This window comes from Rhyacophila brunnea, unplaced genomic scaffold (genome assembly GCF_057557595.1).
Source record: "Rhyacophila brunnea isolate RB1 unplaced genomic scaffold, BYU_Rbru_1.0 scaffold_15, whole genome shotgun sequence".
In the NCBI taxonomy this organism is placed as follows: Eukaryota; Metazoa; Arthropoda; class Insecta; order Trichoptera; family Rhyacophilidae; genus Rhyacophila; species Rhyacophila brunnea.
The window spans coordinates 28,151,693-28,170,461 of NW_028232806.1; the positions used below are offsets into that span (position 1 = coordinate 28,151,693).

Consider the following 18,769-nt stretch of genomic DNA (forward strand, 5'->3'; position numbering starts at 1 on the left):
CTTTTCAAATGCAAATTAACACGTTAATTACAAAATTAATTAAAAGGGCCCGTAAGCATTTTGTTAAGATACTTTTACGAGGAGTGGTTGTTAGACATTTGTCCAATCCATTGTGTCCTCTCCTTGGATCAAACAACATGGATTTTTTTGTGCCCTGCCTCGGGTTTGAAGCTGCGATCGACGGTTTCCGGGAGTGTGTAATTTGTCAAGCCCAATTTTTTTCACCTTTATTATATGAATGAATACAATGTTATTTTTTTATTCTTTAAAATACAGTAGAAACTTGATTATCCAGACCTCAATTATCCAAATCTTCGATTATCGGAATTTTATCATCAGTTTCACATGATTATAATATGTAATAAAACGTATATCCGTGTATGGCGTGAACGAATCGAAAAATATCAATTCTCAGGGCAACTGTTTGTACGTTTGTTTTTCTGTGATAAATTAGAATTCATGTTTTACGATGTTTTATGGTAAAATATTTGTAAATTCTCAACAAAATAAAATTTAAAAACATTCCTGATTTACCTACCACAGAAAACCAACTTTACAAATAGCTGCCCTAATGGTACGTTTACATTTGACACTAATATCGTCATATTTATGTATGACACCATATTCACGTAGTGTAAACAGTAATTATATTTGTATCAGCCACTTATTTTGCGTGTGTGTCTACACTCACCTGTCACTTATTCCAACTACTTACATACGCAAATGTAAACACTGCGTATACGACAAGTCCGAACTTGCAGCGATATATCACCGAAGTTGAGCTGCTGTCTACTTTTATGTCAAGTATCTGATACATTATTCATAGTTTGACAGCTGGTGAAGTTGATATTATTTCGGAAACAGTATGCAATAAATTATTATCCCTGATGAGTGATAAAAAGAAGTGGTTAAAGGCAGATATTGACGAATTAATTGATCGATATTATTTAATATTATTAGACTTCACGGTAAAAGTGCACTATTCGGAATGTCCCTCAAAAATCAACTTTTTTAAAACTAACTGCTATAAACACTAGATATATGGATAGAATGACATTTTGGCGCTTTATAAATACAGTATAACCCCTATTTTACGTTTTTTAAGGGACTGAAGAAAAAAAACCTAATTGGAGGGAAAATGTAAAAGGGGGGTATTGAAAAAAAGAACATTTAAATTTTATGTTTCTAAAAAATAACATTTTATTAAAAAAAACATTCAATTTAAATTTTTATTGAAATTTTTTTTATTTTTTATTAAAAAAAATCATGTATATTTTTGTTGCATTTTTGTGTTTTTGTTATGTAATTCTCTTTCAAGACTATATAAACATTTAAAAGTGTCATCTTGGATATCAGCAAATCTTGTAAAGTAGGTTTTTAAACCCTCGACAAACAAGAATATGTAAACACTGCATATATTTATTCCAAATGTTGGCATTGAATAAAGGGTAGAGACTTTATTTCAACGAGAAGTATATGAGAATTTTATGTCAGATCCATGCAGGTGTAAGCAGTAAGTGTAATTTTATGTCAGACACATAAAATAAGTATAATGGTATAAGTGTCAGATGTAAACGTACCATAAGAAATGATGTTTTTCTACTTATCATTCACGTCATGCAGGATAAAAATTAATTACGTGGGTAGTTATGTTTTCAATTATCTGGACCTTTATCCCCAATTGGTCTGGATAATCAAGGTTCTACCTTAAGTCAATGTTGAGTTTCATCATTTTGATTCCCTTGCCTGTAGATAAAGCTTTCCATTTCTGTCACTTTATGTCAGTATGGTTTAGTAAACTTTCAAAATACAAAATTAATTACAAAACAGAGCGATAAAATTAACACACAAATAATGAAGTCTTAACTTGTCAAACTGTAAAAAGTTAAACAGTTTCATTAATTATTGCAGATGTATTCTATCATAAAATAATGGTTCTGACTATATGTTTTTTGTTGTTGTATTTTTAAGAGGAAAACTTTGCATGATGTTCACATAAATGTTATTACAATGGGAAATGATGGTAAATTGATATTATTAAGTGTCCATCAAGCACTTCTACTCATATTGCAGGAGGCACTCTCCAGGGGATTTTAACTACATGCATATTGGGTTATTACAACGTTTTTCTTAGCTCATATTCTTATTTGTTCGGTGGTTCTTTGTCCGGTACAAATCTTGCAATCGTTTTTTAACTAACTTCCCGACTAGCTAGACATTTGAAATTTTTAGAATATATCAAAACACGATGCCAATGCATTTTTTTAATACTTTTAGCCATCTTTAAGTAGAATTGAATTCATTTTCAGTTAATTCTGTTTTGTATGAAAAGTTATTTCGACACCATTATTGGTTGTTAGGGGTCTGGGGTCCTAGCAACTAAATTATTAATATATACGTGCGTTACTATGGAAATCAATATGACATGTCAAAATGATATTTCAGTATTATTTCTATCAAGTACAAATTTTTTTGATCGTTTAAGCTAGTCAAGTCAAGTTTATATGATTCAACAGAAAATTTAAAAACGTAAATAAAAAGTTCTTTTTATCTTGTAATTATTTTTAATTATCAATTGGATAACTTACTTACCAATGACACTTCATTATATAAATCATTATTTTTTTATGTGACCTGTCCTTTCTTTCATGTGTGCTTCAGACAGTGTTGTTTCCCTATAATAGAACTCTCGAAATTATAATCTTAGCTGATAATTTATGTAGGTCAAATAAGGAAACTTAAAACATTGTTAAATAAGTAAGTTGGTAAGATGTTATTTTTCAAATCAAACATCTGCTTTTTATCAAGAATGAGTCATCACATTGAAAACAGTGTAGAGTTTTTGTATCTGTATAGTTAATAGTATATTGTAATGTTTATCTTATGGTGTATACAGGAAGTAGGTAGTCATATTATATATAATGTGAACTACATGTGTTGACAACATGACATATTTTTTTAGGTACTTGCATAAAAATCATTCAACTTGACTATTAAGAAAAACCATTTAAAACAACCAAAGCAAAATTAAATAATCAGCTGTTTGTATTAAAAAAAATTACATTTTTGATATTTTTTTATTTTTTTTGTGTGCAAATATTATTATTCATTTAATTAGTTTATCAGCTTTTATCAATGACCTACACTTTTTCTCTTACATTGTCCTTTGGCAGCCGTAGGTATGTAAATAATTGACCAGTTCTAATGAATTTCTTTATCATTTATTTATACTATATTATTAAAAAAATTAACTAAACATACTGTGTGGCACTATGCGTAAAGTTCATTGTTCAATGCTATTTGATAATATAGGCGGATTGTATGGGAAAATTTGAAATATACATACAATTTAATCTATTGAGAGTCTATTTCCAAAAACTGATAAGTCCACACATAGTCAAAATCTAACAAAAAGTATGTATGCATTCAAAATGTAATTTCACATAATACCTATATTATATTATGTGACTTACAAAACGTATTAAAACCAGACACATTGTGTTGGTGACAACTTTGGTTGTAATGTGCCAATAAATTTTCTCTGTAAAGTTTTCCTCTATATTATTATGGTTTTTATATTATTGTGTATGTGTGTTCTAAATTTGTTGTTGTTTTTTGTTTTTTTTTTGCCATTGTATCTTTATATTTTGTTTGCATTCATCATTGATAAAGAACTCAATATTAGCAATTTATTGTTACGGTTACAGTACACAGGTTAGACACCTAATTGCCTAGCCAAACCAAATTGGCGCAAACTGTAGTGGATCAGTTTGTGGCTTAGCCCTAACAAAGCAGTCCTTTACCTTTCTGGTTCTGATCACCGGTAGAGTTGTATAAGGTGTCGTTTCACCAACAGTGAAATTCCATTGACTTTCTCGCTGTGAAATATGGAGTATGTAGGCTTTTTCAGCCACAAATCTACTTGTAATATTTATTCATTCTTACATTTAAATTCTAGTATGTGATAATTATGTGACAACCATGGATGTAGTAAATAAAGTTATGAAGTCATAAACGCTGAGAATGTTTGAACACATCATTCTGTCATTTTTTCGTAATGATTGATTTGTCACATTACTATACCAGTCAAATTACCAATACTTTGCCATGTTTTCAATCATTTTACGGTCCATCCATGATGATAATATAAGAAAATAGATATGATTCATTTTGGTTACTTACTACTATTCAGTGAAAGAACAATGCGACTGCTTAATTTGCAAATTGGCTAACTTCATTTTGGGCAAATTGTTCAGGAATGAAAAAGAACTTAGTAATTTGGAACTTGGATTTTTTTTTTTTTACAAATAAGCTGCAATATTTTAGCTTTCCTTTTATACATAAAGAAATTTATGCAAAGAGCGGAGTTGTTCCATTTACGATATTGGAAATTTGGCACTTGCAGTTGGCTGTTTTGTGTGAAGAATAACACATTTATGTATAGGTTTAGGAGTTTGAAATTTTGTGTGAGCATAGAAAACATGCTTTATAACAAAATGTCATCAAAATCTCATTTTTGGTCAAAAGTGCAGTTGGCTGGTTTGCAGATGAAGAGGTCAAATGGCAATAGCAGTATATTAAAATATTAAAACAAAAATCGATAATCATCAGTTATGTCAGTTAATGGACATTGAAAATATAAAGGAATTCCTAACCATCAAAATTAGCACATGTTGTTATTTATTTAAAAAAAAAAATACTTTTCTGATTAGTTTTGTACAATTTTATTCATCCAACGATATATAATTAATATGATTACTGAATACCTGGAGAAGAGATCTATCTTTGTCATTTTATACAGAATGCTTTTGAGACCAAAGGCCCATTTTAAGCTTGTTAAATATTCACTGTAAGAGATGAAAGTGTGCATATAAAATAGACTAAATTTGCATGATCATGATCCTTGGCTCCGTTTTTAATCAAGTTTTGACATATTCAAGATGGACTGGTCCATGGAGTTGTGCAATAACGACCCGTCGAATAGTTGCCATAGTAACGCGTCCAGCAGTGAAGTGGTGCTTTACCCGACGGCGCCCCCTCCCGTTGCCAAACCCCAGGCCAAGTCAGCGCAGTTCCTCCACCTCAGGGAGGTGCTCAAGAAGCAGGTGCTGGAGATGGGGGGCGCTCAACACGACCAACACAATACCTCTCAGAATAACCGGTCGGTTCATGACGACGCGCCGTCAATAGCGGAAAGTTTGATAGACAGGTTTGTGATTGATGATTTATCCCTATATTTTTGTTTTGAACGGAGCATATGAGCCTCACAACAAGCTCTATAGTCAGGCCGGGCACAAATATTGACGGTGGTTTGCTGATTCCATATTATATCACTAATATCTAGTTCATTGGTTTGGTGAACATTGAACAGGGTAAACTAGTTGCGCATGCGCATTTTAACAAATTATTTGTATCTTTTTTATTCGTACAAGAGAAAATGAAATGTCATTGTGTAATTTCAGTATTGCAATTATGTACCTAACTATTCGTTTCAAATTATAAAATGACTGCAGATGGATTTGCAGATGACAGATGATTTCTTACGGTGATAATATTATCTCCACATATACCTCAAGAGTCTTAGGATGTCAGTCAGAAGGGATATTTGTATAAATGAAACGATACTAACTGTTATTATATGAAAATCGAAGAACTTGCTTGACATTAAATTTTAAAACGATCGAAAAATAATCTAAACTGCAATCCTAGAGGAAACCTTTATGAAACAAATTGTATGGAATCATAAATGACTTAAACGTATTCAAAATGTAATTGATACGAATTTTATATACTATTTGACAGTAAGACGTATATAAATTTAATGATTTTGCGGCCTACAGAGACCGGGGAAACACCCCCCGCGACACACATCTCATCTGCGGAATCATTTGCGAGAGACTTCCATCAATTCGTACATATGTGGAATAAAGATATTTTTGTCATTTTTTGGAACACTCGCGGTTTATATAAAGCTGCTGGACTAGGTTTAAGAAGTATGCGGGGTTATTTTCTATATTGTCCATAAAATCGTATTGTGTTCATTTATCCCTTGAATAATGAGTTCTACTTTGTAAATATTGATTATCTCTGGTTGATTATTGATTATGTTAATTTATTTTCAGATATTATTCGCAAAACACCACAACTAGTCCCTTATCGTCCAGAAATGAAAGTTTAAATTCCGCTATCAGTGAGAACTTGCAACGAGAATTCCAAACTCTCTCACCCAGTAAGCGCTTTAATTATTATTCATATACACTCCTGTATACACCTTGCACGCATGCCCTGACGTTCGACGCGACACCAACATAATTCAAACTCAGAAATGCTAACAAAATTGCATTCCCAACCGCACATACAGGCACAATTTAATCCATGTCACAGTACAATGTCAAAAACTCGACTGTCAAAATATATTCAAACCTGCTAGATGCCATTGAATGAAAATATGCCTACATAATAAATAGGTAGAAGTATTGGGTGCATCTATCACTTTGAAATATACACAGTGCTTCGATTTTAATGGCTAAGACACATGATCCTGCTAGTTGACGTGTGGAGCATAGAAAATGCAATGCACATCTGGCACGCCAAACTAACCTAGTATCCGCGTCAACTTGCAGTGTCGTGTGTCTTAACCCTAAGAAGGATATTTCACAACCTCTCCTCATACAAAAATTATGTCATTACGATCTCTGTTTTCACATGATCATACTGTTGTTTAACAGACTGACACGGCTAATATGTGAATTACAAAAATGACACAAACGCTGACTTAAGTCGGTGTTTTGACATAACGGTTGTGGGTTTGTTGCAACGGTGAACGACTGTTTTTCCAATGAACAATGTTGCATTAATCAGTATATTAAGTGACATGTCTTTTGTGAATGCCAACAAAGTTGATGTGTTGCCATTATATAATTCTGAAAAACATGTTTAAGTATGCAACATAGTTTTTATTCATTATTTTTTTAGTAATGTAGTTATAGAAACAAATCTTAAGATAAGCCAAATATAGTCGTGAAAATCATATTAAAATATCCCCGTGGAAATAATTAACGCATGTCTTATAAAAATTCTTTTCCTTTCAGTCAAATTTTCCGACTCCCCCGGCGGTGTCATGTTGGAAAATGCGAGTGTGAACGTCTCGCCGTCCGGGAAGGCGATTGCGCCTCGCAATAACTCACCTCCGCCCATCTTGAGAAGGGCCAAATCCAAGAGAGCCGGTGCCGCCTATCATTCGACAGCTGACTCTTTGACCCCTTTCAGATGTCTGGTAAATATCTGCTCGTTTATAATCGCCTTTCGTCATTGACAACAAAATTTTTTAAAAATAAGTCAGGAGCAGCTACACATCACCCCACCCCATACTTATGTGTGGACATTGTTGGAAAGTTATAATGTTCCTAATGTTAGATTACAATCCTTGAACTTCTGTATATAAAATGTCATTATATTGTTCATAGCAACATATCTGACTTTAACATTTTGACCTGACATACTATGTATAAAGAAATATCAATATTTTTTTTAAATTTATGCTGCATTCTCACGTGATGATTTTTGTCATTCAACTATAGTTAGTTGATAAGTGTGAACCCTATTTCAACAACGTTGATCAACTTATAAGTTGAATTGAATGAAGTTGGATCCTTTTTACTTTTCTCGATTCGATAGTCAATAATCATTCGTGTCTGTCTACTGGTTGTCTAACAACTCGCATCGGCACGTCAAACTAAATTTGTTTCACTTGACGCCATCTTGATTACAACTTTAATGGATACGTGCGAATATTCCTTACAATTTTTTGTTTAACATTCAACAGACAGTTGAACGACAAAAATCACCACACAAAAACGTGGCTATAAGAATAAAGCATTTGAGTACAAGACATTATTTACAAAATGCATGTAGAATTTATACTAATTATAAAGTATAACTTTAAAGTTAATTTGCCCAATTTAGTTACCGATGCACTTTTTTGATCCTTTTAATCCCTTGTGCTTTGGGAATTTATAAAAAAATGCTATTTTTTTTAAATGAGAAAAATTTCAATACTTTCAGGCCGACTCACTAAATATGTTAACCTTTTTTTCTTATCTAATGTCGATTTTGCGAAAATTGCAACATTTTTTTATTATGTTAAACTGTAATCACTAATACAACGCGTAAAGAAGCAACCTCTGACAAAATTGGATCAACAATTTATAATATTAATACTATCGATCGAAGGTACTTGATGGAATTTGAATTTAAATCCATTAGAATTTCAACAATTTATGTTTAACCGGTTTGCTGCCACCGGCGCCAATCGAAGCCGCGTGGCCACTCATATTCGGTGCCGCCGTATCCGATCGGAGCCGCCTGTATAGTAATCACGAAATTGTCATTATTTCACTGGCACTACCATTGAGTGGTTTATTTCTTAGCTGGCATCGTAGTTGAATACGTTACCGATATTTTTCACTAATTAGTTTTTATTTTACATCATAATTAGATTTTTTATAGACATTTTTTGGCACTCTGTTTTATAAAGTCCAACCTACATACCACTTATCATTATCACTCATCACAAGTTCAGCATTAGGTTATTTAGAATATCTTTCATTATGATTTTATAAAGATAAAAAGTTTTTTACTCAAGCACGCTACCGTTCAAAGAAAATATTAATTGTTCTTCATTTTAGTGTTACTCAGTGGATTGCTTTGAAATTTGATAGTTTTCTTAACATGGTGAGCACCAAATCCCATAAAAGCAATTAGGGAACCAATAAATTTCGTTTAGGGCTGCAGCGAACCTGTTGAACAATATCTTGATTGTATAGTGATTTGATAAAAAAGTTCGATTAAAAAATATACATTTTATGGAATATTTTATAATTCTTTTCAGTTAATGACACCGATAAAGGAGCTGCCGTTCAGTCCATCCCAATTCTTGAACAGTCCAAATAACATGGGAATGCTCTCATTTGACACTCCCCTTCAGACCACTCCCGTGAAGCGGGACTCTCCCAAATCTGTCAAGGTATGTTAATCAATTGTGTTATAAATCAATCAATCTTATAAAGCGGCCCTTGCATTCCAGCGCGTAAGGCACCGCACTCTCACCCGGGGACTGGGTTTGATTCCCCACAATATATCAATGTATGTGGTTTGTGTTTACTTGATCGTTTCGGTTCTATCACCACACCACTGTCATTGGGCTACATGATGAATATATTATATGTGTATTACAAATATATATTTTTTGTTATGTTACAGTTGGTAAACATATTTTCTCATGCTGTTCATTATTAGGAGTCACCATCATGACAATCTTTGTTTTATTGTCTGTTACCCATAACATTTCAGTGAATCTGTTTTACCAATCACAGAGGTTCTTAAATCATGAAATGCAGTGTCGTTTTCTGCTACATTCACCGTTCTTTCCTTACATAATGAGTCAGGGAATGGTGTACTTCTTCTATCCTCTCGTAGTGAGGCTGAAGTGCTATACTTTTCTGGTTTTAATACTACGCACAACTTCTCGGTCCTTTCCCATTTGTTTGTTGATGTTAATATTTTTCACAGCACTCCATGAATTAATATACAGTACTCTCTCAGTAATCCGCCACCCCAAAAACCAGACAAGTGTCCAATTAGTGAAAGCGGCGGATTATAGTGCATACATACAAAATAGTATGGTAAAAATTAGAACAGGATTTCATAAAAATAGTTTTTTTTTGAGAAATTAGTACTAGAAAATTACGGTTTTATTTATAATCAAAATCAGGTATTTACGAAATTATACATATTTGTAAACTAAGTTTATTAACTAAATATTAAACAGTAAATCACTTGACACAACCAGTTGTTCAGTGAGGCAGATAATCTTGAATGGCTTAGGATTCCTGGCATTCCCTATGACCTAAAGCTTCATTTTGCATGTCCCGGTTGCATTGGAGCACGGCATAATTATTGTGATGCGGTCCTTGGGCATTTTCCTCTCTGGTACATTACTTTCTTCGCAATGAACATACGTTTTACGAGGAGAAGAATCCAAAATAAACCCGTCTCATCTGCGTTGTATACTTGTACGCGGCGGACTACTGAATTTGACAATCGAATACCGGCAAATTATAGAGCTTGATTTTGTGCTTTCAACTAGTAAAAATAACGGCGGATTATAGTAGTTGTCGCCCTAAGCAATAAAATCCAACCTGGCAGGATGCCGCCGAGATCGGATTACGTTTATGACACTAGTTAAGTGTCTAAGTACCTAATTGGTGTTTTCGCCGACAACATTGAAAAAGTATCCACGCATATGGTTGAAATTGCATGTAAAAATCCAAGCTTTGTGAAGTCAGTAGGTACCTACCAGCGCCGGCAGCTCATGACAATAAACAACTTCTTTTGTAGTTTATGAATGCCATGCTTGTTTTGCGGATTTTTACGATGGTTTTCAGATTTTTTAAGTTCTATGCTTAGAATGTGGCGCGAAAAATGTTATATAACGAGTAATGCTTATAATGAGCAAATTCAGTCGGTCCCATCTTCCTCGTAATAGCCAAGTTTGGCTGTATTATGAAATAATTTGATAATAGGTGAAATCAGATTAATATGTTGCAATTATTGTAAAACATTAAATAAGTATTTATTTATTTCAGGAAAGCGGTGTAAGTCCATTGCACACGCCTACTCCCAGCATGGGCGGGATGGGAGTCTCTCATAATTCTTCGTGCATCACTCCAATCCCTTCACGAAGGTCGCTATTGCAGCATACCCTCAGGTACTATTCACTCAGGTTCACTACAAAATTCACTTGTTAAGTTATTTTTTACATTGCATTCCTCCTTATAGATTTATATTATTATGGCGATCTGCAGAAGTACAATTCCCTTGCTTTTTCATGTCCATGTAGAATAACCTATACTAGTAAAAAATTATAATATTTCTATTGTGTTCCATGTCAGAACACCCACTCCATTCAAAAACGCCATGGCTGAGATGGAAAAGCAGTCGGGTCAACTGAAGTACGAGCCGTCGTCCCCGGGGGTGCTGGCGCACGACCTCACGGAGATAATCAAGAGAGAGGAGAGCTCGAGCGGGTCTCACCTCAACGACTCTCATTACCACACGGAGGAGGACATCTCTGCCGCCGAAGGATCCTTCCACAACGGACAGGTACGTCCAATGAGGTTTAATTTTTCAACGTGCTCATGAAAACACCCTTTCAAATGAAAATCGTACATTGGCCACCTTCAGTTTGTGCTCACCTCCATCATAGCGATAGAGCATCATTTTCGATCCCCATGGTTTATGTCCAACATGCATCTCTCCACAGTGCACTGTGTTACTCTTTGTTTTTGAACCTCTTTAATTTAAGGTCTATGCTTTCCATCCGAAAGAACATAATTATTAGTTTTACAATTCATAGATAGTGGGATAAATGTTTTGTAAAATTACAAAATCTCAGTATTATAAAAAACTTCATGCTTGCCCACGAAAATGAAAGCAATCTAATGAATAATTTATTCTACGAGTAGCATAAAATTTGATAGTTGAACGGTATAATTATTTTGTGTACTTATATGGATGAAACTCCTTTTTTCTCCTCCTTTATTCAATTTTTTTTTTTTTTTTATCATACAACATGTAATAATTTATGTTTTATGATATTGTGCAATTTTACATTCATATGTCTTGGGTTGGCAGCGAATTACATATCATTACCCAACTAGTGGACAGCTAGTGGAAAAATTAAACATTGTAACTTCTTTCTCGGCTTGGGAAAATATTACTGTGAATCCATAATGCTGTCCAATTGATGAGTGTAATTTATTCCATCTGCAGATGCTGTACGATTCAGGTATAGCATCTCTGAAGCGGAAATCCTTGGAAGGGCAGCGCGGCACGCAGGCTGGCACGGGTTATGGCAAAGAAAATGCGGTTCCCTCTCATCAATCGGGGAGCAGAGACGCCTGCTCGAGCGGAGGCTCCACGTCTGCATCGGTTGTCAGCGGCCAACACAAAAGAGCGCGCAAGGCTCTGCCTTACTCATGGACGACCAGCACGCCTCACTCAAGCGGGGCACCCGTGCCGTTGGATCACGGTGCAGCAGGCAACGCGCAGAAGGTGCCCGACATGTTTATCATAGAGACCCCGGTGAGCTTACGTTCAACCATATATTAAATCAGCATTGATTTAGCAGAACATGTACAGTGATTTAAAGAATATTAAATTCACAATCAACAAATTGTCAAATGCGTATTTATGTCATTTGTATTGAAAAGTGAAGAAATTAACAAGCTGCCCTATTTCAATTCCAATGTGCTTTCTTACAAAACATTAATCTTGCTCTGCCTACCAAATTCACCACACTAAAAACATTTCACAAATGTCATTTTGTATTTCAATACTCTAACTAAATCTCACAAGGCTGCTTTCTTCTTGTTATAGTTTGACTCTTTGGGAGATAATCACTAATTAATAAACTGACAATATTGTTTGTTTATTTTCCAGAGCAAGTCATTGGCGGACGCGTCAGGAATGTTCTCCCCCCCGTCCATCATAAAGAACATCCTGGGAGACGAGTCGAGTAGCTTCCTGAGCGGGGATGATGCCCCGATGGCCAACAGCACCACCATCCTAGAGACAGACCGCACCATCATCCCGCCGCCATACCGCGACGATTACGCCACCAATAAGGTACAACACAAGGAACAATCCTTTCAACCTTCCGACTCTTCCCCTCAGCACGTTTATCCTCCCGCTCAAACCGACCGCCAGAACACCGTGTACTATACTAACTCAATGACGGACTACCGGGACAACCAAAACGACGATTCGTTTAATCTATCCGTAGACAGCAATCGCGGTATTAATACACAAACAGACAGCGGAATATTCGACGAAAGTTACTCTGAGAAATCTCCGCCCGGGCAGAGTTTCTCCAGACTCAACGCGGACCGTTACAAAGCGATGGTTTCGGACGATTTAAGAATCATCAAATCGGAAACAGGATGTTTAAAAAATATTACAAATATTGCGAAATTTAGTAATGCTCCGCTAGCGCCGCGTTCCACCCTAGCCGATGCTTTCGCGAAGCATATCTATAAGGTGACAAATCAAAAGACGTCCACTACGGCAATTGATAATATTCTTTCTCAAAAGTTGATGCAGAATTCCCTCAGTGGTGGCCGGTGGGACTGTGAGAATACTGAGAATCAGAATAGCTGGCAGCCTCGTAAGATCGATTACACCGTCCCCGAGCCCGATGAGGACAATGCCTGGAGTTTTTTGTGATTCAATCAGATTACCTGATAATTTTAATGACAAATCATGCTATTATTCCGTAGCGAATACACTAAAGGTAATTTGATAGTATCTTTCGGTGGTGATGACAATATTTAGTGTCGTTATATAAACTGAATAAAGAAGGTACAGAGTAATATTGCCATACTGAATACGGTTGCAAATTACTTAACAACAGTAACAAACTGAGTACAGTTGTGTTACAGTAAGCCTCAGTTTGTGAACAAGATTGTGATCGAAAATCAGTTTTGAAAATAATTTTATATTCATAATTCGATAAGCCATCTTTATGTTATGATGGAGTTTACTTCAGCATTCAGCCAACTATGAGGTGACTTAAATATTTAAATTTTGTGATAAAAACCTTAGATTATCTGAAATCATCTGTACAATAAAGAAAGCTGCGTATATTATGATTATATTATTATCATCACTATATTATAGACAAGACTATTTCAAGTGGACTATTGTTTTTTTTTTAATAATCAGAAATATACCACTCGGTAAATCTTATTCAGTAGACTCACAACAGGCAGAATGATAGACAGTAAGAAGAGACACAGATAACCTGAACCGTTCATTTTTATTTTACTTTTTTAATAGGTACTGAAACATATCTCTAATGCAGACTATTCTTGCCAAACTTGACAGAAACTGTGGAGTGTCATGCGTGATTACAATTTTGTAATCAGACAAGATCACAGTTTATATCAATTTGTTGCAAATTGTGCATCCGTCTGGCTAGGCCATTATTTAATAAATATTACTTACTTCGGCTGGCACTAAAGACCATTCAGATGCATGGCTAACTGCACAAGCCTTATAAAGGGATTTCTATCCCGAACTCTCTCTCTCTACAATCAGTGTCTTGAAATTATCCGTCCATCTCCTAAGGGGCCATGTTCCTACTGGGTTTCCGTCGTATACCGTATGGAGAGCTCTAGATACATTGCATCTAACTGATGTAACCAGCCCATGTGAGTCTGCGCTCTCAAGACATTAACTATATTAAGCTTAAATTGTTCGCAGAGCTCAGCATTCATACGGATACACGATCTCTGGTTTTCTTTAACTGATCCAAATATTCTTCTCAGAGAATTGTTTTCACAGTGTGTCCCGGAATTCATAAATACTATTTAAGAAAATCTGTGATTCTTCTGGTGGTGAATCTTAGAACGATTTTCGAATATAAATACAAAACCTTGTTCATTTTGTGCACTGATAATACACATCCAGATAATTGAAAGTTTATTGTCTAGATGCGATTGTGCAGATATGATTTCTTCTACTGCGCAGGAATTAAGCAGAGCCAATGTAATCATAGCTACTGTTACTATTGTTGGCTGCACAAGCTTACTGCATCCCTTTCTCTCGCTTGACACTCATCCAGCTGTTTTGTTTTGTGCCAAAACTATCGAACCTCAATAAACTAAAGAAGTAAAAAAAATATACTTATAATGATTTAATAAATTGTGCTTGAGATAGTCCAGTTGTATATAGATGATAGACACGATAATGCAATTTTGTATTGACGCTCTACAATTTGGCAATATTAATTGAGTACTTAAGTATCAAAGTGGGACATAAGCCAGCTACTAAATTTTACCGGAGGTGATTTTTCATTTCATACATAATGAAGCATATATTATGTGTCGCTAGATTTCAAAATCAGCCAAGTCCATAATAGATAAATAGGAGAAAAACAGCTTTATGTTTTCACAAGGGTGAAAGTTTATATTATTTTGAGTACAGAATATTTAAAATTAATAAATTCCACATTTTGATAATGCAGAAATGTTAGAAAGTAGTAGTTCTTCAGCAATTCACAAAAAAGTAAAAAATACCTAAAGGTGGATTTGGCTGATTTTGAAATGTAGCGACACATATACACAATAAAAACATGAATAATGTTTGGATGTACAGAAACAATACTATAATAATTCAAAAATACTTACGTTCGCTTTTGATAGAAACTTTGGTGTTTGTCCGTTTGTGATACGGGCATCCTGTAAGTGTCCACTTTTGATATAAAGTTTCATTTTTTTTCACTAAAATTTCAGGGTCAAAACTAAGAAAATGTGGAAAGTTTTAAAATTAATGAAGTAGATTCTAACTCAGTGATTGGTCAATTGGTGTCAATTGTCTGTTTTTGATAGTACATAGGAATTTTAAATTCAAAAATCTAAATGAAAACGACTGTTTGTGATAGTTCTGGTGGATTTTTTTAAAAAGAGCATCACTCGCACTACCATAATCAATTAAGACATGAATTTAGTGGGAGTTGGCGATTGTCTGACTTTGGTACCAAGCTACTAAGTACCCAATTATTTGTCAACTATTTGTTTTATGTGTGTTGTCCTAAACACTGTATCGGAAGTTCGTAAGGTTACGGTTTAATTCGGTCAACCTTTCTTTATTATAATAAAATATATTATGTTCCTAATTCGGAACATTCGTAAGCCGAGATTTACTGTACTGTACAATAATAATGAAAACATAATGAGATTTTATGTCGAAGTACAAATAATGGAATTGAATTTGAAAACAATTTCGATAATTACCTGCATTTATGGCTACGTTAGAAATATACAGATACCTGTCCTAGATTTAACAGTGTACTTATCTAATGCTAAATATTCTTGATTGTACAATTAATAATAGATGGTGTTGCAATCTGTGAAATAATGTTCTAAAAAACAGTATTTTAAATGTATAATAAATAATATTTTAATTATACAGTAATGACAATCTTCGCTCAAACCAAAATAGGCCCTAATAAACAATATTTTATCCAATAATAATGATAACTAACTTGTTGTTAATAGTACCTAATTATATGTGTTAGTTTATTCTCTAATTTTATTATTCATATGAGAGGTGTTAATATTAATATTTTTGTTGTGGTTTTTTTTTGTCTAACAGGATTAATATGTATATTGATCTAAAATATTAAATTAACGTACATACTATAATAATAATATATTTTTAATACTATGTGCTTCTTGCTTCAATGTGACATAAGATTTATGTAGGTATTCAAATAATCTCCATTTCATGCAGTCGTTACGTTTGTTGGGTAATTCTAATTTTAAAATTGCGTAAAAATTTCAAGTGTATTCAGAAATATTATTGAATATTGTCACGTGACGTCTCCGTATTTTTAAATGTGCCGTTTATACGTGCATGGATTTATTGCTGACTTGTGCGATATCTGCGCCTGCGTAGTAGAACGGTAGTGGCGAACCTGCCGGCGAAAAAACGAACTACACCGCCTTCTACGTTTAACTAGACTCAGTTCTAGGTTAACCGATTTTTACAACCTGTCAAATTGTACCATAAAAGTGCGTCTCACTTACGCTTGAAGAATGAGATTGGCGAGACAGTCAGCATTTTTGCATATAAACAGTTATTATCGCGATAGTTTAATTTACACACTATTGGTGCCAGTAAATCCATGCACATGTACAGGTGCTATAATGACTAAATTAAATTTATTAATTTTAAAAAAAGCTGAGCTATCGACATATTATTACTACCGTATGTGGATATTACTAACCTATTTTCGTCATTAATTTCATAATATAATTAGTCACTATCGTTTGGAGGTTACGATCAGTGGTTTTGAGCTCTACTTCATGAGCAGTTGGTTAGGAGTCATCCGTATGATATGTCACACCTTAACCCTTTCTAAGCGTTACGAATCCCGACTTAGTACAACAGTGCGCGTTGTGATTTCAAGCATCAATAAATCGTAATAAATGTCAGTCAAACATACACAAATAGAGTAGTAAAAAATCGGAGTCAAGTTCAAAAATGATTATGACAGAACCTAATATTTTATGTGACTCTAAAAATAAACATTCGTCGCCTAAATCTGATAAGAAATCACGAACAAGACTTCTTCATTGAAAAAATGCCAGCTTACTCGAGCGGCGCCATGACACTTACGAAATGGTGCTGGACTAATGCGTCGATGACAGATTAACAAGTGTAAGAACAGTTCAGTATTCTTATAGTCTACCGGCTACCATTTCGACAAATATGTCATACACATAATGAATAATAATATGGTTTATGACTTTTATGAGCATTTTTGTTGAGTGTGTTGAAAAAATATCAGTCATAAATAACTCATTTTTATAGCATCCAGGACATCTCAAACTGTGTAACTTTTGTTTGAACTCGCATACACATTGCAGCACTGCAGGCCGAGTATAAATAAATCATCCTTGAGAACTACTGGCTATTTGAGAGTGATGTACTTACCACCAGTGCCTGGTTTGTACCTACCATTGACCCCGAACTGAATGGAATCGAATGACACATAGTTTATATAACAAAATGGTTTATTTTTCGAATACCTATTACAATTCGTAAAATATTAAATTTCAAACACTTTTTGCACTTCTAAATGCTTTATAGTCACCACAATTTTATTTTCAAGTTCATTTGTTTTTTTTTTATTATATTACTTCAATAACCTGGTACTAGAATAGGTAATCTCTTATTTTATTATAATGACGTGATAGTAAGTAACTCGAGTTATTTTCGACTATAAATATAAGAAGAATTCTACATAAAAAAAATAGTAGTCATGAATCAAACCCTTTTGAATAGTATTACGAAAAAAATAATTCTCAAGTGTCTGTCTCACACCAGCAGACGATGATTTGCTGCGCAGTGTATAAAAATTCAGTAGCGCGGGACCTGGTGTTTGCGTAATACGACAATTTCTGCATTTATGCGGGAACGGGCGTCTGAGTGTTCGTGTCTTTTCTTTATAAATGGCTGATAACTAGGGTAAATAAATAATTTTGTCTGTTTCACCTAATACTATAACCAGAAAATAGTATTTAAAAATGTTAATCAATGATAAACAAAGAGACATATTAAATCGCGGACTTCTAGGTATATTTAAATGACACCTGGTTCAAATTATTTTCCGAAACTATAAACTCGCGGATAATATACTGGCAGATAGGCGAATGAATGCAATCTCCAAAAGCATTCCTTTTGTAAAAATATTTTGTAAATTCACTTTGATCAATGTAACTTTCGAATATTCTATTTAACAGTTTACGCACCAAATAGTTTTTCAATCACTAAAAAACAATATAACTTATTATATCGCAAACTCGTATCGTTACAAACACGTCAGTCAAATGTCTTCGGCGCACATGCACTAAGAAGCGATAAGACACTATATACGCGGCAAATTTGAATTGGCCCGATGACTGATATATTTTTATTCAAGACACGCTCCCGAAAAATATTTATTTAAATTAGATAGAACAAAAGTTTAGGCTATCCATTGACAGATGTCAAGAGAAGGATGATTTTTGAATAAATTAAATCAATATTCGAATTATTCGCGCCTGGCGGAAAGCAGTACTAGGCAAACGAAAATCGAAATGACTTTAGTCAGCTGACGCGCGGATGACTCGCGCGTATAGGCTGACTAAAGTCAGTTGCCGCG

At 34.3% G+C, this 18,769-nt stretch overlaps 1 protein-coding gene across 3 annotated transcripts in view; it reads left to right on the forward strand.

Annotated features, from left to right (window-relative positions):
• The window catches only part of Myb (proto-oncogene like protein Myb), a 209,577-nt gene extending 194,463 nt beyond the window's left edge, over positions 1-15,114 (forward strand). For all 3 annotated transcript variants that reach the window (XM_085943337.1, XM_085943339.1, XM_085943338.1), the window contains 8 exons: positions 4,941-5,209; positions 6,123-6,229; positions 7,092-7,276; positions 8,891-9,025; positions 10,647-10,768; positions 10,953-11,163; positions 11,833-12,144; positions 12,502-15,114. In XM_085943337.1, the coding sequence (XP_085799463.1) occupies positions 4,941-5,209; positions 6,123-6,229; positions 7,092-7,276; positions 8,891-9,025; positions 10,647-10,768; positions 10,953-11,163; positions 11,833-12,144; positions 12,502-13,284 (2,124 nt within the window). In that variant the 3' untranslated portion in view covers positions 13,285-15,114. The remainder of the gene's footprint in view (positions 1-4,940; positions 5,210-6,122; positions 6,230-7,091; positions 7,277-8,890; positions 9,026-10,646; positions 10,769-10,952; positions 11,164-11,832; positions 12,145-12,501) is intronic.
• Positions 15,115-18,769: the final 3,655 nt, after the last annotated feature.